The sequence below is a fragment of the Scyliorhinus canicula genome, chromosome 3 (assembly GCF_902713615.1).
Source record: "Scyliorhinus canicula chromosome 3, sScyCan1.1, whole genome shotgun sequence".
NCBI classification, from domain to species: Eukaryota; Metazoa; Chordata; class Chondrichthyes; order Carcharhiniformes; family Scyliorhinidae; genus Scyliorhinus; species Scyliorhinus canicula.
Window position 1 is genome coordinate 88548818 of NC_052148.1, and position 16737 is coordinate 88565554.

General features: G+C 43.0%; 1 protein-coding gene across 1 annotated transcript in view; it reads left to right on the forward strand.

Moving 5' to 3' along the window:
- The window catches only part of parp8 (poly (ADP-ribose) polymerase family, member 8), a 531112-nt gene extending 516145 nt beyond the window's left edge, over positions 1-14967 (forward strand). The window contains 1 exon segment of the mRNA XM_038790867.1: positions 3847-14967. Coding sequence (XP_038646795.1) covers positions 3847-3949 — 103 coding nt within the window. The 3' untranslated portion in view covers positions 3950-14967.
- Positions 14968-16737: the final 1770 nt, after the last annotated feature.

Here is a 16737-nt window from a genome sequence, read left to right on the forward strand (position 1 = left end):
CTCTTCATTGTCCCTTGCCACCCAGGGTTTTAAGCGAGCATGCCTTGGTCATGGCCATACTGAGTGGGATCCTGATCTCGACGCCTCTCAAGATCTGGGTAGATCTCGCGAGGTGTACTGGCTTCACCTGGCATCTACCAACTATGCTGCGCTCTCGGTCAAGCACGACAAGGCCAGCAGACCGTGCCCTAGATCTTTCCATTTATTTATGAAAATAACATTGTTGCATTCTTATCATATCTCCAGCTACTAATCATCATTTTGGTTTACTTTGAGCATTCCGCTCTCGAAAACATTTTAAGCACTGTTTCTCCATATTGAACTCCCCAACATGGACTACCGTTTGTTTCGTTCCTGTTGATGTCAGAATCCCTTTCTAACCCTGACTCGGCAACTCACCATGTTATATAGAACATAGAACATAGAACGGTGCAGCACAGTACAGGCCCTTCAGCTCACGATGTTGCGTCAACCATTTACCTAATCTAAGATCAACCGAACCTGCACCCCTTCAATTTACTACTGTCCATGTGCCTGTCCAAGAGTCGCTTAAATGTCCCTGATGACTCTGACTCCACCACCTCTGCTGGCAGTGCATTCCACACACCCCCCCACTCTCTGTGTAAAGAACCTACCTCTGACATCTCCCCTACACCTTCACCCAATCACCTTAAACTTATGTCCCCTCGTGACAGCCAATTCCACCCTGGGGAAAAGTCTCTCATCACCTTGTACACTTCTATCAAGTCACCTCTCTGCCTTCTTCGCTCCAGTAAGAAAAGCCCTAGCTCCCTCAACATTTGTTCATAAGACATGCCCTCCAGTCCAGGCAGCATCCTGGTAAATCTCCTCGGTACCCTCTCCAAAGCATCCACATCCTTCCTATAATGAGGCGACCAGAACTGGACACAATATTTTAAGTGTCGTCAAACTAGAGTTTTATAAAGCTGCAGTAAAACCACACGGCTCTTAAACTCAATCCCCCTGTTAATGAAAGCCAACACACCATATGCCTTCTTAACAACCCTATCAAACTGGGTGGCAACTTTGAGGGATCTATTTGCGAGAATCCCGGCCCTCCCCTACCCGGCGGGGCAGGGGGGGGTTCCAGCTGGGATGGAGTGGCGTGAACTACTCCGGCGCCGGGCCTCCCCAAAGGTGGGGAATTCTCCGCACTTTTAGGGGCTAGGCCCGCGGCGGAGTGGTTGCCACTCCGCCGACCGGCGCGAACGACTTTTGGCGCCCCGCCAGCCAGGGCCGAAAGGCCTTCGCCGGTCGGCGGAGGTCCGCGCATGCGCCCGTGCATCAGTGGCTGCTGACGTCATACCAGCGCATGCGCAGGGGAGGGGTGTCTCTTCCGCTCCCGCCATGGTGAAGGCCATGGCGGGGCAGAAGAAAAAGAGTGCCCCCACGGCACAGGCCCGCCCGCCGATCGGTGGGCCCCGATCGCGGGCCAGGCCACCGTGGGGGCACCCCCCTCTCCCCCCAGGACCCCGGTGCCCGCCCGCGCCGCCAATCCCGCTGGCACCAGACGTGCTTTGATTCCCGCCGTCGGGAACGGCCTGTCAGCGGTGGGACTTCGGCCCATCGTGAATTGCCGCGGGGGGCCCGCCGACCGGCGCAGCGCAATTCCCGCCCCCGCCGATTCCTGGGTGGCGGAGAATTTGGGCCACGGCGGGGGCGGGATTGACGCCGGCCCCAGGCATTTCTACGACCCCCCGGGGGGTCGGAGAATTCCGCCCGTGATTCCTGACAACATTCTGGTAAACTTCCTCTGTACCCTTCATCATGCCTTTACATGTTTCCTGAAATGCGGTCATCAAAACTGTCCATAAAGCTCCAGCTGAAGCCTAACCAGTAATTTAGAAAGCTGTTCGAGAGTAATCTCTTTGCATTTATATTCTGTGTCTTTTGTTATAAACCCATGTGACCTATATACCTTTTTAACTATCTTATCAACTTGTTCTGCAACCTTGAAAGATTTTTCTTCCATTCTGTTCCAATAGAATCCACTGTGGTAAAAATGCCTCCATTACAGAGGCATTGTGACCATAAGATAGAACAGCAGAATTAGGTCATTCGGCCCATCAAGTCTGTTCTGCCATTCGATCATGGCTGAAATGTTCCTCATCCCCATTCTCCTGCCTTCTCCCCATTACCCCTCATCCCCTTCTTAGTCAAGAAATCCCCTTATTAATCAAGAACACCCCTAGCCCCACGTAATCTAACTTTGTGTGTTAACCTTCTGTGCTGCACCTTATCACCTTCTGGTAGTCCAGACATATTACATCTACAGGATCGCCATTATCCACTTGGCTTGTTGCATCTTCAAGAACTCTAGCAAATTAGTCAAACATGATTTATCCTTCATAAAACAATGCTAACTCTGATGGATTGAGTTTTGACTTTCCAAATGTCCTGATATTGCTTCCTTAATAATGGATTCTAACAAATTCCCCACAACAGATGTTAAACTAACTGTTCTGCGTCCCTTTTTAAATAAGGGCGTTACATTTGCATTTTTCCAATCCACTGAAATAACCAATGTATCGACTATCTCCACTGCCACTTCCTTTTATACCCTAGGATGTAGGCTATCAGGCCCTGGGGACTTATCTTCCTTCAATCCCAGTAGTGTTTTGAGTACTATTTCCCTATTAATGCTGATTATTCTAAATTATATTGCTTTCTATTACCTCTGGATTACCAGAATATTTTCAGGAATGAAGCTACAGTGACCCCAGCTGGCTGCAGGAGTCAGCTATGTTTCTTATTCAGAACATTTCATAAAATTCTTTATTTAAGAATAAAGGGTCAAATGACACAGAAAAAAATCAGTATCTTTACCATCTATATAAGAAATAACTTCTAAGGAAACTAATATGTGAATACTTGGAAATCTTAAGTCGTCTAACATATAGGCAGTCTAACAATAGGTATATATAAGATAATTTTGACTATATTGTTCATGGTCTCTTTTCATAAGGTGGCACGGTGGCACAGTGGTTAGCACTGCTGCCTCACAGGTCCAGAGTCCGAGTTCAATTGGCTCCGTTAAATTGCCTCTTAGTGTCCAAAAGGTTAGGTGCGGTTATTGGGTTACGGGGATGGGATGGCAGCGTGGGTTTAAGTAGGGTGTTCTTTCAGAGAGCCGTGTAGACTCGTTAGGCTGAATGGCCTCCTTCTGCACTGTAAATTCTATGATGCTATGATTCTATATCACACTCATAGGCACTTTCCTACCAGCCAGTCATGTGTGTCACCGACTAGCCGCTGTAGATTGATATAATTCTGCCCTGTGTATCCAGTAATGTTTGGTATCTGCCCTTTTTTTGAGCCAGGTCTCCGTTACTGCCACAGCTTCATAGTCTCATTGCATCTGCAGCTCAGCCAACCTTGAGTAGTCCTCAATGCCTTTGACTACTGGCTGCCATTCATAGGGAATGGAAGACAATTGTGCCGGCACCATTTTGAGATGCGGCAATTGGAGGTAGCGCATCTTTCTCCAGTTGGTCAGCTCAAACTAGATATGTACCCACATCAAGTGACTTAAACAAAAAGACTTCTGTATGCTTGTTTTTATAATATTGAAACATTTGCTCAAGTATCTATCTGGTTTGTTATCTTTGTATTGCCTGTACTTCAAATCTCTTCTTTCATGGGCTTTCCATTCCCAACCAAAGTGGTTCCAATTTAAAAAAATAAATGTGTATTGTTTACACCGTCTAAATGTTGACCCAACTAGAAGTTGGTTTTCATTTTGGCACGTATCCCTCAAAATATAGCTGCTAAGAACGCAAACTCCAGATAAGGCCTAAAAGAGTATTGTTTTGTTATTCATTTCAGTTATGAAGATGGCCAAGTGGGTGATATAAGTACGAACACACAAGAACCCAGCATTCATAAAGAAATCCTTCGGGTCATTGGAAACCAGACAGCAACAGGTTAAAAGAATCACACATCGTCACTGACTGGATCAGAATACCTTTTCTGGCTTTTAAGCTGCAGTGCAGTTTTGGACTAAAATATTAACAATCTAATTTCAAATGCACAAACATAAGATTTTGAATAACGCACTTTAATTTCCAGATTTCTTACCTGAATCTAACAACATTTTAGTAATACCAAGTCTGGAGTGTAGGTGTTGTTGAATGTTGATTTTATTATAATAGGTTTTCCTGGAAAAGATGCATTGGCCCCAATTTTATTCAGCTTTGGCACTTTGAGTGTGAGGTTAGGTGCAGTTGTGACCAGATTGTACCCCTGTGCTAATTAGTTAAACTATGGGTCTTGACAAAGTGCAGAACTATGTAGTGTAGAACTTGCACTGAAAGGAATACATGGGGCCCGTGCCCCTCTGCCATGTAGGAATGCTGAGGCAGAAAGGCTTGCATCAGGCATCGGCTGATTCAAGGAGCCATTTTCCATTCACATTTATCAAGTGTTTTTCTTTATTCATAAATATCTCTTAAGTTTTAGGAATGCTGATATCATCCTGTCCCATCAAGAACAGGAGGAGTCTGTTTTTTAAAACAGTCAGTGTGTGTTATAACACCCTGGCTATGCCAGCCAAACCACAGTTTTGTTTATGTTTTGAAAAAGATTCTAATGACAATGGCAAAAATAAATAATAATTTAAAAAACTGCCTGGGGTGCTTTGATTGCAGGCCTAAGTGGAGCCAACCCCTTTCTAATGTGCCATAGTGATGCCACCTTTTATATGAAAAATACCCTTTTTTAACTCTTGGTGGCGATAAGCGTTGGTGCTGGCTGCCTCTAAACAAATCCTTTTACACCAGAGTAAAAGTAATAAGATGTCAACATTGAGAAATGGTATGCCAAAATGTACATTTTTTAACTAGAGGTATAGTGTAAGACTTTAGCATATTGAAACAATAAAAGATACTCATTTTGATATCCTGACGAGTCCAAAAATCCAACACTGTTCTTTTCCATAAAAGTGGCACATTTATGTTGAAAATAAAGATTGGTCTTCAATGCTATCTCTAAAAGAAGAAAGTCACGGTACTGCTGAACTGTTTTTCCATTGGCTCTTGCTGAAAAGGATTTTGTTACAGACAGTACACTCTTGCTTCTAGTTCACTGATGGAATTAATGCATTTACTCTTGAACCTTTTAATTCTGTCAAGTGCTGAATTCCCTACCAATACAATTTCTACGTGAAGGTTTGTTGGGTATTATTTTCAAAAAAGGGGGGAATAAAAAGCACGATTTTTTTGTAAAAATTTTAATCAAAATTATGATCTTTACGTAAAGCATGTGGATGTGACCACATGGCATCAAATTGGTGATGCCATCATCACATGACAGAATAATTGGTTTCTGTTTTGAAAAGTTTAATTTTGCAGGTTAAGGTTGTAGTAATGTTGGGTATTTTATTTGCAGCACAATCCCCCTCCTCAGTCTGCCATGTAAGAAAGATAAAATCATGTTGCTCTAGCCTTTGTTTGAGGCCTATGAAAACAAATTAGGAAAGATTTTGTTTATATGTATTAATATGTGTCACATATTGAATTATAAAGGATTTCATGCTGGAGAGAGTCATACAGCCCATATTGTATGTGTTGTAACTGTACAGGCAGGGAAGTGATGGGATAAAGAGTGCATTACAATATTTATATTTTCCATTAAAGTTGTTCAAAGTACAGACTTCTCGATACAAGCACAAAACACTTTTCAATGCTTTCTCCACCCTTCTTTATCCAACTCCCATGAAAACCAATGTTTAATTTGAAACTCTTCAATTACAAAGAGATTTTGAATCAGCACTCTTCAGAATGTTTGCCCTGTTTCATTCCTCTTTACGGTCTCCCTTCACATTGGTGGTACTGACTTCAGCTTAAAACAGTAAAAAAAAAATATCAGGTATGGAAAAAGTTTACAAATCAAACTTTCTATAGACTTGAGATTGTTTAAAATACAAAACTCATATCCTTTGAATACATCTTACATTAACATTGTCCACTGGTTTTTCTTAAATTTCTTATGTGTCATTTTAAACAGTCATTGTTGGTAACATTTTTCACAATTGGAAGCTGCATATTACAGACACATGTATGTAATAAGGAAAGCATGCAATGTAAACTAATTAATCAAAACCAAAACTGGTATCAACAATTTCAGCATATATTGTATAGTTGTACCTTTTTGTCAAAATGAGGAAGGTTTGATGAGATCTGTAGTCATTGTCATTTGGTTTAAAACCAAATCAGAAGTTTGTTGTTCTTAATCACAGTTTATATTGTTTTTAAAATTACATTTTGTTCTGCATTTTCAGCACATATCACTTCTTTCATCCAATTATGGAGTTTGTTCACACTGCCATCCACCTGTCTCTAGTCCAGTATCAAATCACCATTACAGCACTATCTCGATGTCCACAGTGCAGTTAACAGGCCCTCAGTCAGGAACTGAGGGTAACTATTCAGGCAATTGACATTGTGTATTTAAAATTGCCCTTATAAATAAACTGGGGATGTATATGTTTACATTGAAACTTAGTGCAGTTAATTAACTCTTCCACTGTTTTTTGTTTTAGATTAATTAGAAGTGAAAATTAACTTCAGTAGGGCCACACAATGGACGTTAATGAATCAAAATAAATGGAAAAGCAAATCAGGCAAGTTAAATAATGGACAGCCAATTGGTTAACGCTCATTCTATGCCCCTACCAAAGTGGAATTTTACATCGTAATGTTTTTCTTCTATGTTAGTCAGCAAGTGGTACTTACATTTTTTACCAATGTGTGACTCAAGCTTTGGTTTTAGTAATAGTAGCATGAGCAAAATGCCTGTATGTTCATTCCAGTTAGTCCCATGATAAAGTGAACATTTTCCTTTGAATAGCATATTTATTTCATACTCCTACAGTAATAATTGTCTTTTGAAAGCACTTTTCATTACAAAGAAATAGGTGAAAACAGTTCTCCACATTGTTGTGGATCACAATTGGCAACAGGATGTGCTACCTGAGCAACACAAGTTTAAAAAGGCACGTATGTACCAATATTTCTAACAACACTACGCAGTAGAAGGACCAGTACCTCGCCGTAGTGACACATTACAAATACCTTTTTCATGAGTATGAAAGACTGTGGAACACTATGAACAGCACGGTAACATTAAATGAGGGCAGTGATGTCTACCAACAAAACTGGTGGCACCCCTGTCAACACAATCAATGGGAACCCCAATTCACATAAGCTTCTAATTGGCAGCAGGTACCCTGTTGCAGGGGCTCCTGGCTCCATGGCAGATAGTTCAACTGTAAGGTTTCCCCCAGTGGATAAGAAATCATGACCCCCAAGAACTCATGGCCAATCAGAGGCAGAGAGCTCTCCACTACTGCCAGCTGTACCTGGAACTGTGGCTGCTGCCAGTAATTCACTTGGACATTTGCCACACAGATCCCTAGAGAAAGGTAAGTGATGGCGGGTTGGGGGTCACAGCATGGGGCTTGCTGGCGAGGGTGGGAGTAGAGTCGAGGGAAAAGGAAGGGGTGGCTGACAATGTGGTCTCCTCCCTCTCTTCTGGATGGCAGGTTCTTCGATCAGAAACTCAGTACCTTTGATCAAGGGATCACCCTACCAGGCTGCCAGGAAATAAAACACTGTTTTCTGGGCAGTCTCTCTGCATGTTGAGTCCTTCACCCGTCACTAGTTGAATACCAGCAATGACAAGGTGCGGCTGTTAAATTGGTATTAATTAGGGTTTCAATTGGTGGAGAGGTTGGCCACAAGCTGTCATGCCCCAGACCTAATTGGAGGGAGGCAGGAAGATGAGGTCTCCACCCCGCACCCTGCTGCCCAATCACACAGAACCCCGTTCCCCCTCCACCTCCAAATTCACCCAGAAGGGGCATTAAGTTCAACCCCACAAGGGTAGTAATGGTGGACTTTTGCACAGTAACAGAAGCTCCCAACGCATTGACAAAGATTCAATGCATTAATTATCGGAGTGCTGTCTTTCGAAACAGGTTTTTGGAATGTGCAATTAATTTTTGGTCAGTTGTAATAATTATTGTCAATAATGTTTGCTTTAATAAGCCGAGCATTTGAATACATGCTGAAAGAGCACTGCATATTTGGAGGTGAAATTTTAAATTAGGCCTCCATCTACCTGCTCTTGTGATCCAGGTGGACGTAAAAGATATTCCATCGTTATTCAAAGAAGAGCAGGGATTTCTCGTAGCATATAAGCCACCCATTTATCCTTCGACAACACTACCATGAATATACATAGATTCCATTTGCCATGTGTGGGATATTGCTGTTCCCAAATTGACTGTCACGTCTGCCAACATAACAGCGACTGCATTTCAAAAGTAATTCTCTGGTTGTGATGAACTTCAAAATATCCTGAAGATATCATGGAATTTATATAAATGCAAGTTCTATTTTCCTCTTGTGCTCTCTCACATTGCCACACCCAATGCAGAAGTGAAATGGACCATTGTTCAAAACACCATCTCCAGTGTCTCCAACATATGTGAAGCAAGATTGGAAGAACGTTGACTGGTTCAAGGCTAGCATCTCTGTAATGGCACCTGTCATTGAAGACAAGCAGCCTGCTCTCATTAATTACAGGAGAGACCCAAGCGAGAAAACTCTGAGGGCGCAATTCAGCCTGCAGCGCCGAGAAAGATCCCACTGTTCAATGGCACTTAGCCATTTATTTTGGCCTCGTTGAGGACACTCTTTAGGTCATTTCCTGCACTGGCAAGCTCAGCTCACTAGTGCAGGAAGACTACTTGCAGATTAGGGCGCAATTTTTAAAGACTGTCCCGATCATTCAACCAACCTCTGCTCCCCCACCGCGGCTTCAGGACCACCTCCCACTTCACCTCTTCCAGGCTTCTCGAGTCTCCCCTCCACCCTACTACTTATGGACAAGGCCATCCTGGGCCTGACCCCTGCCACGGGAACCTAGGCCCATCCCCTGACACGGGCACCTTGGCACTGCCAGCCTGGCCTGTCCCCAACCACCCGGGGGCCTCAATTCCCCAGCAAGACCACTAAACGTGCCATCATGACTGGTCAACCAGTACCAAACGGCACCCGGTTGAGGCCACGCTAGCGAGGCCAGTGAATCCCGGGTCCCGGGTGAATTAGGCAAACACATACTTAAATGAAAAAAAAAATGAAAATGAAATAAAAAAGTGAACCTAATGGTGCTGCAAGATTCTGTTGAATCTCGGGAGATGTTTTGCGTGTCACAAATCTCAATCCAGGCCCATTGCAAGATTCAAGGTGTCGTCCCTACACCAAGTCGAGCGGGATGAGGCTGCTAAATCGAGCCCTGAATGTATGAAGAAGTCCAACAAGTTGCTCGGCAGTGCGCTAGTGACTATTGATTACAACTTTGCCAGGATTTAGATGCCTTTCAACACAGGGAATGCTAGGGTAATGTATGATGGAATCAAAATGACAACAGGTCCATTGTTAAAGAAAATGGAAACAATGACGGGAGGTCATCAGCAACTGCAATAACTAGTTGGAGAGATGGTTGGAACGCTACTTTGAGTTGTATTCTATTGAGAACACTGTCACCAAGGAAGTTCTAAGCACCATAGAAAGTCTGTCAGAGCTGGATATTGAACCCATATTGGAGGGGCTTAGCATGGACAAAACTCCAGGTGTTGGCGCTATACCACCTGAACTTATCAAAAATGGAAGACCAATACTCCTGCAGTCTTTGTCTCTGCTGGAGGGAGGGGCTGTGGCCTAGATATGCGTGATGCAAAGATTGTGACCCTGTACAAGAACAAGGGAAACCACAGTGATTGCAACAACTATGAAGGCTACCTTCCTGCTGAACATCGTGAGAAATATTTGCCTCTGTTGCCCTTGCAAAATTGCAAATCTTGGTTGAATGCATCTATCCCAAATCCCAGTTTGCTTTCAGAACTGGAAGAATTATAGTTCACATGACCTTCTCAGTCTGGGACCTGTCATGAACAAAGGAGACCAGGGCATTACAGTGGCACAGTGGTTAGCACTGTTGCATAACAGCACCAGGAACCCGGTGGATTCCAGCCGTGGGTAAATGTGAAGTTTCCACGTTCTCCTGTGTCTGCATGGGTTTCCTCCGAGTGTTCCAATTTCCTTCCATAGTCCAGAGATGTGCAGGTTAGGTGGATTGGCCATGCTTTGTGTCCAAAGGTTAGGTGGGGTTACAGGGTTACGGAGATGGGGTGGTGGAGTGTGCCAAGTAGAATGCTCCTTTGGAGAGTGGGCAGAACGGCCTCCTTTTGGACGATAGGGGTTCCATGATTCTACATATTACGTTCTGCCAGCTGACCAAGGCATTAGACCATGTGCGCTGAGATGGTTTATTTGAACTTTTGGAGAAAATTGGTTACCACTGAAGCTGCTTAATGTGATCTCCTCTTTCCATGACAAGACGGTGGCTAACATCAGCTATAACGAGGCAACATCGGAATAGTTTGTCATCCACAGTGGGGTCAAACAGGGTTGTGCTCTGACAGCGACATTCTTTGGCATATTCTTCTTTTTGCTGCTGTCATGTATGAAGCTGATGAGAGTGACCAGAGAAAGCACGGATCAGAGAATCATGCACTTCCTCAGCCTACTGTCTTCTGCTGTAGAAAATAGGCAAAGGCAGCAGAGTCTGAGTAGAGATCCTGAGACAGGTGATGCTTAAAAGAGAATTGACCACCATGGCACAAACCATTGCCATATGAGATAGAATGCTGCCACATACCACACCTATGTTTCTTACTTTTAGTATCTCATCATGTTGAAATGTCGCAGTATGTTTCCTACCATTGTTTTATTTTAAATTGAACTTTTTTATGTCAGTCTATTTAATGCTGATAAACAGAAGGCCTCCATTGGAAATATCAGGCGTCTTACTAGTCAGTGAACATGTTTTATAAATGATCTAGGTTTCTGGGGAAGATTTTATGTGTGTATCGGGGAGCAAGTATAATTTTTAAAACTTGTTTTGTTTTATTTTCCGACACTATATACCCATCGGTCAATTGAAAAGATGGACAGGAGCCCAGTCCCCCGACCTCTGTTAAGTATGCCCTTATAGGGACACATGTAATAGGTAATTTCCTAACTATGTTCTTGGAGGTAAGACTTGCCCAGCAAGCGTGCAGATTTGAAATTTTGCTTTGTGCTCTGCACAATTTTCCAACAACTTACCGGAGGAAAATCGCACACAACCTGCTGGGATTTCTGCTGTGTGCTCCAGGCGGATTATGGTCCCTTTTGGGAACACAAAGTTGGAAAAATATTCTGCAATGCTCAACATGTTCTCCTTTCTGTTGTCACTCCAAGATCTGAAAGGGGCACATTTTGTGCGGAGTTATAGACAGGAAGCTACATACTCCTAGTTCACTGCATCAGCTCTCCATGAATAATGCATTTCAAAAGTTCATTTGTTTTGGACTTATTAAGGAACAGTTCTTCTCGGTGCATCAACAAGGATAAGATGCTCTGTTGTTTGCAGAGAACATTTTTTTCTGCTTGATTTATTTTTCATTCTCTGTTTCCTTAGACTTAGATGTGTGGTGAATTTTGCTTTCGGAGACTTGTGGTGACAAGAAATTCAAAGGAAAATCGATCCCCAGTCAACGGTTCCTGACCACACTCCATTTCATCTCTTGAAATAGCACAAATTCCTAGACTGACTTTCATCTTTTTTACAGTAATCCAGTGTTGCACAGACACAGTGGCACAAATTCATGGCCTTTCCAATACACTGCCGCTGTAAATCAGCAAGGAGGGCTCAGAATCCACCAGATTTATTAATTTCCATGGGGCCTTGTTTGGAATGGAATCGGTTTCTACCCCAAATAGGGTCACCCATATCAGGTTGTATTGGTAGCGGGAATTGCGAGGCAGACCCAGCAGGACAAAACAATAGGTATTCATAGTGAATGATGGCAGATTGACTGCTAGTGATTCTAACTTGGGTTCCCCTCAGGGTAGGAGGCTGGCATCATGGCCTGGACTGCAAACATTTTTTTTCCCTGCCTCCTCAGATTCCCTTAAATAGTTCGGGCACCAATGGGTCATGTTACAGGATGTTTCTGGGGACAGGCTCATCTTGTGGGAGATTGCGGTGTATTGTAGTGAACTAGTAATCTAGAGGCCTAATATAATGGTCTGGTGACATGGAGTTAAGTCCCACTATGGCAGCTGGTGGAATTTAAATGTAACCGACAATTGTGGAATTGGGGCAAAATACAACTAGTCTCAGTAACAGAGGCTATGCAACTATCATTGACTGTCATAAAAACCCATCGGATTCACTGACCTCCTTTCAGAAAGGAAATCTTGCCTGGTCTGGCTGACATGTGATTCCAGCCCCACAGCAGTGCGGTTGACTTTTAACTGCTCTCTGAAATGGCCGAGCAAGCCACTCTGTTCAAGGGCAATGAGGGATGGTCAACAAAAGCTGTGCAGGCCCTCATCTCATGTAAGAATAAGTAAAAAAACACCATCCCTGGCATCGATCCCTGGACAGAGCTGGCCACATTTGACCAATTCTGATGAGCGGCCGAGATGTGTCTATAATGGCGCGAATGTCATTTGGCCATAACTTAAGTCATCTCTGCCTGACCCAACATGAGAAAGAAAATGCACCCTGCTAACACAAAGAGGTAACAAATAGAGGAGTAAAGCTCTGTTCACCCAGGTAATCAGGTACACAACAAACTATCTCTAGCCTGAATTAGTGCAATTTGCAGCATTCCGTAAAGCTCTATTGTTGCTTGCTGCACTTTGTCCCCTAGAGTCAGCAAACTGATTGTACAGTGGAACTGCAATGTAGGAGTTTAAGGATGTATGCTTGGCACAAAGCAGTAGAGTGTTCTATGACTGCAGGCAATGATCTGATTACGGTTTTTGCATGAGCAATGCAGTATGTTTTATTTTTAAAATATATTTATGGAATGGTTGCTGAGAAATTATATTTTTTCAAAACAGTTTAGATTTAGTGATGTCAATTGCCAAATTGTCTCATCAATAAGATTATAATTCTAATTTTATCAGTGGACTGTGCTTTCTCATGCCAGTTTGAGCTCCTGTAATTCTGTTTCCACCCTGCGGTGTTATGACGTGGTGTGAGGGGTGTGTGCTTCAAGTAACTGGTGTATTAGGAGTGTCAACCCCGTCTCAACCAACAATCCAGGCATACCTTCTTTCCCAGCATTACCGCAGTTCAAGTCTTTCATTTTTCACGAAATGGTGATTGGCTAGTATTTCAAAATAAGGCCCGAGGACATGATGCCTTTATTTGTGTGACATTCTGTAGCTTCTAAGTGGTTGTCTGTAATTAAATTTAAAACTCTGGAGACACTGTTAGCCGTCAGCAGTGATGCAAAGTGAGTGAGAATGAATTGTCAGGGTGTAAAACGACCTACCATATCTCTGTCACCTGCTTTTGCACAACCGCCAAAGTCAAATTTTACCCCAAATACTTTTGACTGCCTTGAGCTAATTGAAGGGAGGAACAGGCATGAGGGGCTGAAAGGTCCAGTCCTGTATTTATGGTAAATTGTGCTATCCTTATTCATAAAGCTAAAGAAAAATCAATCTTACACTTACCAGTGGATCGTCAGATGGGTGCAGTGTGTTTTTGTTTCGAACAATCCGAACATTCCAAGTCAAAAAACAAACTAAAAATCTGCCATGCAACTAACAAGATAAAAGATAGGTGTTTGAACCAAGAATTGAATCACATGTCTCCTGTGTACTAAGCCCAACAAGTTTGGAATCATTTGCAGCCAGGTGTCCCACACTGATACTTACACATGACGTTAGTTGTATGTTGATATTTTTTGTGTCTCAGATGAAGATAATCAGAGAAACAATAAAATCCTGCAAACATGTTTTGACTTCAAATGTATGCTAAGACATTTCAATCTTGCTTTTTTAATGCCTTTGTGGGTATTAATACTGCATGTCAGGAAGTGCAGACACCAAAATCCACGAGCTGTTGTTCTGAATGTACCCTCCAAAGATTAAATCAGTTTCCGATTTCAGTTTCATTAATATCTGTTGATAATTTAACTGTAGAAACGAGGTTCCATGTTTAGAAATAAACTGGATAATGGTCAGCATCAACGAGTTAAGACTTTTGTGGGACTCTTCATCAGAAGTTTTGGGATACATTCAAAGCTTGAACCAGTCCTTTTCTCTTTCAGCTTCCTGCATTAACACTCTTTAGAGTTAAAATTGGCCATAGGCAGAAGAGCAAATGGGTGATAAAGAATTGGCAGCCTGTTTATCTCCACCATGTTTGAAATTGGACGATTTGCGAAATGGGCTGTTAATCCATTACCGCCCTTTGTACTTCATGCCAAAGACCAATTTTACCCTTTTTATCTTTCATGATTTAAGTTCACTTTTTTAATACTCAGTATTCAAACAGAGTGCACACAAATACAAAATTTAAGGCTTTTCGCTTGCATTCGAATGAGAATCGCTGAGGGTGAAATTGGCTGGAAAAGGAAATCAAGCAGGGTGTAAAACAGGCTGTTGATTTGCTATTGCTTATCCTGTTATACGATTGAAGATCAATTTCACCACTACTGTGTTCAACTCCAGTTTTTTTGTTTCTTTCACGCTTTCATTTTAAATTTGGTACAGACCTTTCATTATAAAAAATGCGGAGCAGCTGTCATAACAGATGTAATTGTAATTCAGTACCTTAGCTTTCAGTGCCTTAGAAATATAAGATACTGTCAACAACAACATCAATGTACATGATGTAAATATTGCCAAAAATACAGAGGCCAAATATTTTCTGTACTTGGTTCACACTGCTTTTGATCAGGACTTTGACTCCTGTTGCTATCTGTTTAATTTATCTTTATTTGGAGTTTTGTTTGCTGTTTTGATCAGTTCATGGACTGTTTTGATCAATCATTGATGTAAAATGCTTAATTAAAAAGATAAATCTTTCTGGTGATTTTTCTGAGTCTGTGGAGTTCAATTGTGCAGCTGAGAGTGTGAGTTCCATGCATCCAATAAATGATCTACCAGTCAAGGTTATGTTTTCATCTGTTAAAAACTATGCAGAAAATCATATTTTACAAATGTATGCTGGAAACATTGGTCTTAACTCATAAAGGATTGCAATAAAGCTGTGCCAGACTCTAAAATGGTACTAAATTACAATATTTTATGTTATCCAAGAACATAAATAAATTTTCTATGGGGAAACCCCTGGGTAGAAAGCTGGAGGTCACTCAGTCATTGTCTACAGGTTGTCAATGTCTATTGTATGGACCTCCTCATTCATGCATAATTAGTAAATTGAATAAAGCAAAATAAGGTGGATAATTCCGATCAACCACACAGCAGACTTTCCCACCCTCCACTGTAATTAGTCTCCAGAACAGTAAATGCCACCTTTGTTCTTTTACTCCAATCATCTTGCGATTAAAAGCGAACATGCTATTTGTCTTCCTCACTGCTCTCCGTATCTGCATTCTAATGTTTTGTGTTTCTTGTACCAGTAGACCAACACCCCTCTGAACATCAAGGGTGCAATTCTCCCAAGCCCACACCAGTGGGTTCAATGGCAGGCGGGAGGGGAGATGGCATGAATTGAGAGTGAGACCTTCCACTGGTGCCCATCGTGGTGGATTTCGAAACCCACTTTTGGCCAGTGTGAAAATGATTTGCATCTTGCTAAGAAGATGCAGATAAAGGCCGGATCACCCACCTCAGTTCTGTACGGCTGCGAAACACATTCAGAACAAGATGGCATGCAGATGTCGAGACTCACCTGAACAATGTCTGGGGCTGCCTCCGGAGTTCACACAGCTGTGAGTGGGGGAACATCTGCAGGTGGACCTTCCAGATTTCAGTGTCCTAGAATGTGCCCATTGTCCAGGCTCGGTATGTTCGAGAGATCCATCTTCATTTTCAGGAAGTCCACCTTTCTTCTTCAATAGTGGGTGCCTTTTCAATATGGCGCCTGCAAAAGTCGGCAGACTACACTCCATCAGGCCTGCTCGCCACGGAAATACTGCACAACACCCATTGCACAATTAATGAGGTTGGGTCTGATAGATTCGTGCATCCCGCTGTCCTCAGCAGTGGGAAACACTCCATGTTCCCACCCCACCACGGGACTTAGTGCCAAGGTGGGAGAATTCCACACCAAGTCTTAGGGCAGAATTTTCCCAAAATATTACTGAGGCTGGGACTTTCCATTTTCACCACAAGGATCGGGAATCCAGATCGGGCGGAGATTCCCGTATCGGCACAAACACAGTATCGGTGCCAGGCAGCAGACCCGTCCCCAATCTCCGGTCCTGCCCTGCCAGCTATGGCAGGCTTCCTGCTCTGCACCAGCAGAAACATGCAAACAGACCCTTTGCATTGATCTGAATCCCTCAGTGACCCCCATCTGCAGGATATGCTCGCACACCAATCTCATAGCATAGAGCCGCATGCCTGCACAGTATGAATATCTCCACTGTACAACCAGCTGCCACTGTTCTGGGGGGAAGGCACAAGGCTCACCCAATGATGACACCCACAGTAGACCCCATTGGGAGAACCAGGGAAGGGACCACAGAGCCCATTCCAAACACCTGTTATAGCAGCCATCGGTTCCCCAGTTGGCAGGGATGGGTGGTGAGGAGAGAGGCTTTCCACATCAATGACCGTGTACAAGTCACTGATGGGGACAGGGCTGCAGTGTGAAGTACATAATGTAGAAGGGGCC